The following is an 11,344-nucleotide window of genomic DNA, read 5'->3' as shown; positions in this document are numbered from 1 at the left end:
GGTCAGTCTGACACTTAAGAAGCTCTTAGCTATTACGATTCCTGAGGTACGAAGGAATCGTTCTTTATGGGATAGGGCTTCCGCCAACTTTTGGGAGAACACGCACTTTTTCCCCAAGGTGTGGGAACGACTTTTCAATACAATTTTGTATGTGAGAGCTGCACCTAGTCCTGGGTTAGGTCTAGGGTTTAACTACAAACTTTGTAGTCCCTGTTGTTACCATCCTACAACTTGAGTACAGTTGGTCTTTCAAACTGATTGTAGTGAAAACCAACGCGACTTGCACAAATAGTAATCAATAGAAGTGCCACAGCAGTCACAAAGGACCAATGCATCATAGTCAGTGAAAGTATAGAAGCACATGCTAATTCCAACACATAAAAAGCAGTACCATTGAAATCTGTGAAGGAAATGGAGCATAATGCTCTCTTAAACCAAGTAAATCTGAGTAAAACTGGCAGAGATATCTCGGTTTTGGATTAGAATGCTCAGTGTGAAGTGCAGAAAAATTGGATAAATGCCAGAAAATTTTGAGAATGACTCTAAAATGCACATAAACATGTTAGATAGGGCGCCTTATTTTTTACATGCAGTGCATATTGAAGAAGCAAGCAGAATGGAGAGAAAACTAAGAAAATAAATTGTAGCACTCCAGCAAGTGATTTTGATGTTTTCAAAAGTAATACCGTCAGATTCAGTTTGAAAATTCGGTCAGAATGGCCACTTGGTTTATCCAAATCCGAGCAGAATTAAGTGAGCTACAAGCCTGGCAAGTTTGGCTACAAGTGTGGTAACAAGTGCTTGAAGCCGGTAGTGTCACGTGACTGCAGGCCATGTGACATGTGGCTGAAGACAAAATGCAAAAAAATCGCAGAAATACCAGGAAAATTATGGCATGGCCTTTTGATGATAGTAGACTTGTAGATGTAACTAGACAATGTTGTAAGCCATTGTAAAGTCCTTACACATCCACACTAGATGGCATATTTGAATATTGTAAGGCCATACAAACCAATACTAGAGGGTGTAATAGAATTCAAGAAATGGTATAATGAGGCATTGAAGCAGGCTTCCTAAACACTACTAGACATACTAGGAGTCAATACAACACTTTGTAGGCTATTTTAAGCATCTTACAAAGTGACACTAGATGACATATCTCACTATTGTAGGGTCACATGTTCACTAGGACACTTACAAGAAATTACTAGAGACCATTGAAGGTTACTGAAGATTCTTACAAAGTGATGCCAGGTAACACTTCCGACTATTGTAAGCTCATTACAAACTCATGCTACAAAATATATTAGGAGTCAGTATCATTGGGTGTTGTTGACTTGCTGAACATTGCTAGGCAACATACTAAGAGTTAGTAGGCAACTTTGTAGACTATTTAATAATGCGGCCCTTATCAACCCACACAACTTATCAATGTATAGTGGGATGTTGTAGGACACTTACTACACATTATTAAATGGCACACTAGGAGTTGGTAGAGGAGTTAGTAGGCGACTTTGTAGACTGTTATCAATGTCTAGTGGAACATTGTAGGACACCTACTACACATTATTAGATGATACTAGGATTTAGTAGATAATATAATAACAATTTATTGTATACATTTTGATGTGTTGCTATAGACACATGGGTTATAGTTTCTAGTGTTATTTTTTGTAGTGGTTCTTATATGCACATTGGTAACATTTTTTGTAGTGATTCATATAGGCACATTAGTAACAGTTTTTAGCGTTATTTTTTGTAGTGATTCTTATAGCCACATAACAGCTTCTGGTGTTATTTTTTTGTAGTGGTTCTTATAGGCGTGTTGGTGACATTTTTTGTAATGATTCTTGTTGGCACATTAGTAACAGTTTCTACGGTTGTTATTTGTAGTGGTTCTTATAGGCACATGTGTAACAGTTTCTGCTGTTATTTTTTGTAGTGGTTCTTATAGACACATTGGTAAGATTTTTTATAGTGAGTCTTGTAGGCACATTAGTAACAGTTTCCCCTGTGATTTTCTGTAGTGGTTCTTATAGGCACATTGGTAACATTTTTTGTACTGATTCTTGTATACACATTAGTAACAGTTTCTAGTGTCATTTTTAGACTGATTCTTATAGGCACATGTGTAACAGTTTCTGCTGTTATTTTTTGTAGTGATTCTTGTAGGCATATTAGTAACAGTTTCTAGCATAATCTTTTGTAGTGATTCTTTTAGACACATATTTGTAACAGTTTCTGGTGTCATTTTTTGTAGTGATTCTTATAGACTTGTTGGTAACATTTTTGTAGTGATTCTTATAGGCACACTTGCTAGTGTCATTTTTTGTAGAGATTCTTATATATTAAGAGTCTGTAGATAAATTTGTATACCAATGTAAGGCTCTTATAAACTCATACTACTTAGTGGAGTAGAATATTGTAGAATGCTTACCAGACATTATTATATGACATACTAGGAGTCAGTAAAGTATATAATAGACTATTCATGGTTTGTAGGTGGTATATTCGAATTTTGTAGATGACATTGTAAATTGTTGTAAGACGCCTACAAACTGATAGTAGGTGGCCTTTCAGACTATTATAAGGCCTTAAAAATAAATACCAGGTGCCATGCCAGGCTATTATAAGGTCATTAGAGTACTGAGCAACTTGCTAAAAGTTAGTAAACTATGTAGTAAGATATTGTAGGAGCTTACCAAACATTACCAGATCACATTATGGGGCATTGTAAGATCTCCATTAAAAATGATAGGCAGTATGTCAGACTACTGTAAGGCACTTACCAACTAATATTAGATGTCCTACGAAAAATCTGATGACATAGAAAAAAATCCGAAAAAATTATAGAAATATTGGAAGAATTGTGGCATAACTATAGAATCGAAGATTCTAAGAAAGTTCTATCAGATAGAGTAAGTACATGACATTGCAGGCTATTAAGGTGATTCTTGTAAGCTGAATATTAATGAATGCCTTTTTAGTCATATTTTTATATACATTTTATAAATTGATAATATCATTTTGAAGCTACTTTTTAGCTGAGTCTTTCAGAATGCACACTAGTCACTTTTTAGTAATGTTTTTATATACTTTTTGCAGAACAACATAGTAGTATCATTTTGAAGCCATTTTGAAGCCCATTTTTTTGAAATGCATACTAGTCACTTTTTGGTAATGTTTTTATATCCTTTTTACAAAATCTCATAGTAATATCATTTTAAAGCCATTTTTCAGCCGAGTCTTTTAGAATGCATACCAATCACTTTTTAGTTATAGTTTTATATAGATTTTATAAAATGACATAGTAATATCATTTTGAAGCCATTTTTCAGCTCAGTCTTTTAGAATACATGCTAGTTACTTTTTAGTAATTGCTTATTCACTTTTTGCGAAATGACATATATTGTCATTTTAAAGCCATTTTTTGGCTGAGTCTTGAAGAATGCATACTAGTCACTTTTTGGTTATATTTTTATATAGTTTTTGCAGAACCACATAGTAGTATCATTTTAAAGCAATTTTGAAGGTGGTTTTAAGGAGAGGTGTACTAACAATTTTTAGTAACATTCTTATATTGTTTTGATAAAAGAACAGAGTAATATCATTTTAAAGCCATGTTTTAAATAATCCTACTCTGAGATACTTAGTAATATGTCAAGCTATTATCAGGCAGCTATAAATAAACAATGATTTACATTATACTATAATATCAACTGACATATAAGACTCATGTGATAACATAACATATTATTGTTATAAAGTGTGTTGCATACTCTAATACATTGCTATAATATTTTTATAAACTACAATCAGGTGACATCTTATAAGTAAGTTATAAGTATAATATTGTTAAAAGCTTACTATATATTACTAAGCAATGCACCAGTTATTGAATAACATTATAGACTATTATAATGCTTTCATTTAAACAGCTGTGGCATTTTCTTGTAACTTTTTTGTATAGACATATAGATGACCTGCTGGACTATTGCAGTACTGCTACCAAATATTTGTAAGTAAAATATTAAATGAACAGGATACTAAAATATTGTAATGCAGTTGTTAATGATACTTAGAGTATCTAAATAATATTATAAGTCATTCTAATACTTTATTTCTTTTGCTATTGATATAACATGAATTTTTATATAATTTTATTTCGAATAAAAACAGAGTTTCAGAGGTACCAAAAATTATACTCTAACAAGAAAGACTTGCATTCTTTATACTTATTAGTATAACATCAAATTGTACTAGATTTTCACCTAAAGTGACTGTTTTAAGTGAATATAAATGATGAAACCTTGACATAAATACCTAATAAAAATACAACATGCTATGCAATGCAATGGATCATTCTTCACAAGTAATCAACTACTAAGGAGTAATACAAAATGATTAAAGTATGTGAAAACAATTAGATGATGAGAGAAAGAGAGGAACACAGAACCTCAGGAATTGTTCCTGCCATGCAAAGCAATGGCCCACTCCCCACAAGTGACATACTATAGAAGATCTTGTCGCTAAGAGCTAGGGATAAAGGGTACCCTGAAGTGGATGTAACGAGTCTTTTGTCCGGTACAGCAATTAAGTCAGTGATTGCATATGTAACTGATTATATTACTAAGACACCCTTGAAGACACATGTCATGTTTGATGCCATCCGTCGAGTATTTGACAGAAATGTTGAGTTAATTGGTGGTGACATGCCAAGATGTCAGAAGGCGCGTCTACTACTGACCAAGATTGTCAATGCTTTGACCACTACTTTAGAAATTGGTGGACCGATGGCCTCTCTGTACTTACACCACCAAACCAAGCTGAGGTTGTCGTGATAGATGGGCTAAATAGTGTACCAATTCTGAGCTTGAAGGATTGAGTGAGGTTGTAGCATAGCTTAGAGATATATTTGAAGGCTTGACAATGTTCTGAGATCGCATCAATATATCACATGGACATTGCGTGTCTAAGTTCCTCCGAGATTTGGTAGTAAGCTTCATTCGACATTTGGGCCACCATGCTCTATTGTCTGGGACTGACCCTAACTGGTGCTTCCAACTCTGGCTTTCAGCATGCCCCGCAACATCCTCAGTGCAATATTTCACTTCAATTGGTCTCTTTGCTATCTTGGATTCTCAATGCTACATTGTACTTGACACATTCTCGAGATTTTGACCATCATGTGATGCGCACCTGACGGCATTCACTCACCTCTGCGTCTCTTTCTTGGTCTCTGCTCAGTATCTACATCCATGTCCAATACATCACTCTGTTCCATGGCCTCTGATTCAAACTCGTCTGCTTGTCTTTGCTTGAACTCGCTCCAGTTGGGCTGCCTGTGCTGCTTTTGTTGCCTTGTTTCGTGCCCGGGTCGCAGCAGCTTTGGCTCTGGTTTCAGCTCACTTTTTGTCTCTGTTAATGCGCACACCAGATGCAAGCTCGGCATGCCATTTTACTCTGTTCTCGATGAGTGGCCGTGGAGCAGTGAGTGCGCGGGGGAGGCAGCGACGCAGGAGGTGACTGTTGTGTAGGGCATGGGTATTTATGATGAAGTGGCTGTCCTCATTGTGAAATATGGTGCGTGTTACTCTTCCAGTGACTTCTCTTTCCTGCAAGATGGGTCGGGAAGCAGTTGGTTGACAGGTGCAAGTGCAACAATCATGTTGCACATTCAGTATAAAGTGGATTGTAACATTCAATCAGCCTGTGAGTCCCGTCTGATAATAAAATACAACATACCTTAGATGGAACAACATGATATGTTTTTTGAGTTGTGGAGGGTCGTCGCAAAATTGGCATACCCAAGGTTGAATGCAGTGAGTCACCTATAAGGAATGTGTCCAATGTGACGAATGCTGTTGTTGACTCTGCACCATCAGCAACTAGAATTTCCGCTATGTATCCAATCATATTCTCTTGGTCTCTCTATTATCAATTTCCTTGTCAGATCTATTTGATTGGATTAAAGGAATAACATACTAAAGGTATTGCAACCACCCAAGCACCCACTTTACATATGTCTCCAGATTGAGCTGTGACATACACTTCATCATTCCACAATGATGTTGGGGCCAGTCCTAGTTCAGCAATATTGTTGGATGAAAAGGCCAGCATTTCTGAGGCATGACATGTCTTGCGCTTGCTCTGAGGATACAATTTTACAGAACCTGGAGTGAAAGGCTTGTCAGGTGTCCAACCCAAGTGACGTTGAATAATAGGCTGCTGCTTGAGAAGCGACTGTACATCCTTGCCAGCTTGAACATGTGCTTGATGCTGCAACCAGTATCCACCACTGAGTATGTGCTTCACTCGATCTATATCAGCAAGTTTATGAGCAATATCATGGCTAGGAGCTGATGATTACTAAGAACTGAGCACATGCGAAAGATTGCATTAAAGCACTCGAAGATCTCAGTGGAGAAGCGTATTGCAGGTCCGAATTGTCGTATGTCGACCAAGATGTGTTTCAAGACATGTAGCTTGCCCTTAACAAGGATTCGAGCAGGATCTAGATCATCAAATGCATCCAGTGCATTGTCAATCAAGGTTCCTAGATCATGCTAAAAAAAATTAAATTCTGCAGATTGATGTGAAGATTCTACTCACAAGATATTACTCCATATTATCAATTTCTGGTATCCACAATACAGCACCAAGCTCTCCCAATGCTTTTGTAACCTTGAATTGAGCAGGTGTTGCAATGTCATGCACATGAAATGTTGCTGTCTGCGTAATGGTCTTGAAGTGCTTGCCAATAAGACCATTGCGGTACTGGATCATATATGATGCCCATATTGGTGGAATACTGAGACCCTGAATATCTGTGGCTTGAAGACGCATGATAAAGATATCTTGATTGGCCTCTGTCCATGAGGTGTGAAGAGAATGCCATGAATATTTGATGAGACCAAGTAATATAGTATGCAGGAGTTCCACTGGTGTATCTTGAGTAGGATCAAGGGCTAAAAAGAAGTTAGGCACACTCCAACTAAAATTCAACAATTAAACATACTTGAAATTGTTAAAAGAGGACTGAATGGCTGTGCAGTCTCTGACTTAAGCCATTCTGCAAGTTCATCTGAAATTGATTCAGATGAGCGACCTGGTTTTGTAGCTTTGATTTCACGAGCCTTCTTAATAAGCTGCTCAATCCAATGTTGTGCAATTTTGTCTTTAACTCCAGTGGCAGTTTGATGATCAGCAACCTTCTGTGCAACTCCAAGTGCAGCAAGTTTCAGTTGCTCAATTACTGCCTCTCTAGTTTCCGTAACATTTCGTAATTCACTAGGCTTTATAAAAATTAAAAATAAGCAACAATAACACGTTGCCCAAATAATGCTTACCTCATGCAAGGCATGATAGCCTTCATCTGACTCTTGAACCTCATGAGAACCTCCAGTTTTACATTGTCGACACTTGCAGTTGGCATTCATTCCAATATGTGATGCTTCTTTAGCCTGCTACGGATTATCTGCAGGTAATGCTGGTACAATTAACCTGACTCATGCATGTCGATTAGTAGTCACATTATAACACCAAACTGGTTTTTTTTGACTCTCCCTGAGAAGCATAAATTAGCATATATTGATAATAAGTCAATGTAGACATACTGCACAAGAGGCATTATAGCTTCAAATTGTTCTGGTGCAGAGGCATGTGGTGACGTAGACACAAATTTGACAAAATACTCCTATTGAAGTAGACGACCAGGAAGATTTGAATTGACCATGTAGACATTCACATGCTTTTGATATTGCTTAGATCGGGCACCAGAAACATCATTTGCCCACAGCGGAATAAAGACTGTTATTAAGTCTTCATCCTTTGCGAGTTGTCGTAGTGGATTTGGCATGTTACTAGCATAGGTGTGGCATGACTCTATGAATTTACATAAGTGAACAGTGCTTTATGAAAAAAAAATCCACTCACCAATAAATGAGATAGGACCTCTGCTTAGTATGTCAAAATAATTGTAGCAAAATGCTGTGAGTGGAATACTGATAACTTCAGATGTTTCATCAACATGATGTTTCTGTGTTAAAGTCAAAGAAAGTATAAGCATTCAGTAATCTCAATAAGAACAGCAACATACCTTATCAGGCATTATGTGCACTCAACGACAATCTGCATGAAGCTCTCCATGTCACCGCATCCAAATAATTGGGATTACAAGTCGACCATCTTGTAGTTCATTTAATTCATTAACATAGAACTGCTTAGAACCTGATGTCGAGCATGCAGTGGGCGTCAGTAGATCCAGAGGGACCTCTTTCCAATGCTCAGCCTGCCATGTTTCTGAAACTGGACCATCTGTGATCTCTGGCCAGATATTGATGTAAGGCGCCACTTCTGGATTGGCAAAGTCCTGCAGTTACAATTACTCCATAAATATACAATAATAATAAAGGATGGCAGGACGTACCATACTAATAATATCCCTGGGATTGACATAAAAATGATTTCCCAATGATGACTTCTGCGGTAAAGGTGTAACACCGCACAGAGAGCGAAGATGATTTTGCATCTGACGAAATGCCTTGAAAGAGGGGACATTCTTGGCACCAACCTGTCACATAATCCAAAGGATCATCTTAAGCTGACTGCTAGATAAACGCAATCGTGGAAGATTATCCAGGACATCAAGTAGAAACATCTGTTAGAAAGGCACATGGTCAGGGCCTTCTTAGTTGTTGAGATCAGTTAGATATAAATGCACCATTTTGTTCCCATATGGTGCAAAATCATGCTCCACTGGTACCCCTGTAAACTGTTCATGTATGTCTTCTTCATCTCCTTTTTCCCCATCTATACCTATTAGGATTTTTGTGAGATTTAGCAGTACATCAGTATGATCTGGACCCTACCCAAAGATTGAAACTCCTGAACCACATTTGAAACTGTCGCATCCTCTCCAAATGCACCAAGTTCCTCTTCTTGCCTGTAATGCAAGAATTCACATTCTTGGCGCAATAGCTCTTGAGATTTCAGGTGGGCATTATCATCTACCCCAGGAAAATATGCATCTAACTCCTCCGCAGTGAACATTGGCGTGTCGGAGTCGTGTATAGAAATCCCATCTATATCCTCTTGCAAAATAACCTTGCTGTCGATCTTCGCAGATGAGTTCAGGTACGATGCTGCAGACTGGAGCTTTAAAGATCCTGCTTGGAGGTATGGGTGCTCAAGATTTTCTCGAGTACGTTCTGCACGTGCTCGCTCTTCATTCTGATGTGCCACATTTGCTGCATGAGCTGCTGAATTAAGGTGTTGTCTGAGGGATTTGCGACCTATCCAGGTTCCATACCCAGATAAGTCAGCCTGTTTGCATATATAACAGCGAACTTTGTTGGTCAATGTCTGTAAACCAATGTAAGTGCCAAAATGTATTAATGTATCTAATAATCATGCTTACAGTCTGGCAGGTCTTGTGGTTTTTGTCCAGGCATACTGAAGTTTTGAGAAGCAGAGGAATGTTCAAGTCGTAGAAGAGTTATGTGGCAGTCAATGAGCAGTCGGTGGCAATGGCCACGACGAACAGTTACAGTGACATCACAGTGTCACATGTTGCCAAATTGGCCTAAGTTTAGCAGATCCGCGCCGCGTGATTTTGACTTGTTCACTTTCTCCCATCCACCCGCCATCTTCGAGCCATGTCTGCAGACATTCCCATTGACCCCGTGCTTTTGCAACAATCTGAGCACTTGGACACCGAGACTCCTGAGCATTCTGTTCTTGACTTCATCTCTCAAATCCAAGTGACTGCCTCCGAACTTCGCACCACTCCCAGCTGTTCATCTTCAAGTGGCCCAGAACCTGACGAAGATTAACATGTCAACTTGGACTCTTCGCACGCCCAGCATGGCGTCTGTCGAACGCGTGCAGAGTTTGAGGGCGAAGATTGCGGCAACCACATCGACGCTGTTGAGTTTGGCCAGCGCTTGAAATGACAGCGCAATCTGACACCTGACTCCGAGTCGGAACTGGCTCGATTCACAGAGGTAATTTTGTTACTCTTCCTCGTGCAGTCTTGTTGACATGATCCCTTATAGGCCACGCGTCTCATACAACACACCATCTTCACGTACACATTGCTGTTGGAGTGTCGTGACCACCTTTCGAGGTTGTCTCAGGATAGTGAGTACAAGGTTCCGGGCACCTTAAGGGTGCGCAATCCACCATTTTCATATTCCGGGTTTAACTCACAAGAATCCTGCCCAGGTCACCCTACTTGACTATGCACATTCCTACATACTGTCCCCAAGTATAATCTCATATCACAGTGCATCTAACCCCGCCAATATCCTGGTAAGTCACACTTCTGTGCATCTTGTCTGTGGTCTAATGTTCTGCAGGGTGCAATGCGGCGACTGAACATTTCGCAGCTGCCGCCCGATCAGGAAACCGGTCGCTGTGGTATTATCCGAACAGTTCTCGGCAAGGGTCTCACGGAGTGGCGCAACCATGTAAAGACTCAGGTGCGTCTCATTTACTGATTTTGCATCACATCACATTCACTGGCACTGTGGCGCATTACAGATTACCATGTCCATCAAGTCCGATTCCATCTGCAACATCACCGCACTCACCCACACGTGCATCAAGACTTGTAGTGCACGCCCGACGATGGCGCTGTACATCAGGCTCACATACATTATAAGACACCTATCCAGTTCGGTGTGCCATTATCTAATACATTATAAGTTACCTATCCAGTTCGGTGTGCCATTATCTAATCCATATTGCTCGAAAGCGGTTCATTCTCGTCAAGTTCTCGGGTCTCAAAGAGGACGAATTCTGGACTAAGGTGGATTCGTCGACGAAAGAAATTCGCAAGAAATGCAAGACGCTGGGCGCAATCCGCGAGTAAGTTCTCCACTTCTCACGATTTGTCACAGTGCTCACATTCTGATGCAGTGCTTACCAGGCGGTCTACAACAACGACAGGATCACATATGGAGAGCCCGACAATTCGACATATCCGCTCACTGCGGCCAGCGCGCTGCCTGTGTTCGTTCAAGACCTCAACACCGCTTTGGAGAGCCGAGTGCAGGATTGATGGTGGCGGCACTTCGCCCAAGGTATTCCGTCACCTCAAATAAAGATCACGTGCCAACGTTGACTCGAGCTTCCGGTCAATTGACTGTTGCTCATTCGGAAACTCGAAGGTCGACAGAACCTTTCCTATTGAATTCTCAATCCCAGCTTCTTGATCACTCGGACAGATAGGGCACAACCTCAAATTATCATTCTTTATTTTCCGTGATGTAATGTTCAAGGAGAGTATGTCGCCTTATCTCCAGTGTTAGACTATGTCTATCGGCCCAAAAAGTATGAATCT

The 11,344-nt window shown here is 39.5% G+C and overlaps 1 protein-coding gene across 1 annotated transcript; it reads left to right on the top strand.

The window, feature by feature from the left end:
* Window positions 1-10,364: 10,364 nt before the first annotated feature.
* SCP_0802530 (hypothetical protein) lies at window positions 10,365-11,062 on the top strand (the record flags this gene model as incomplete). The annotated part of the gene is made up of 4 exons (XM_027760843.1): window positions 10,365-10,481; window positions 10,543-10,680; window positions 10,757-10,869; window positions 10,921-11,062. The coding sequence occupies 4 exons, from the start codon at window positions 10,365-10,367 to the stop codon at window positions 11,060-11,062; spliced, it is 510 nt and encodes a 169-aa protein (XP_027616644.1).
* Between the last annotated feature and the right edge of the window lie 282 nt (window positions 11,063-11,344).

This window comes from Sparassis crispa (assembly GCF_003851025.1).
Source record: "Sparassis crispa DNA, contig_000007F, whole genome shotgun sequence".
Taxonomy (NCBI): domain Eukaryota; kingdom Fungi; phylum Basidiomycota; class Agaricomycetes; order Polyporales; family Sparassidaceae; genus Sparassis; species Sparassis crispa.
This window is presented reverse-complemented; position numbering and strand designations above follow the sequence as displayed.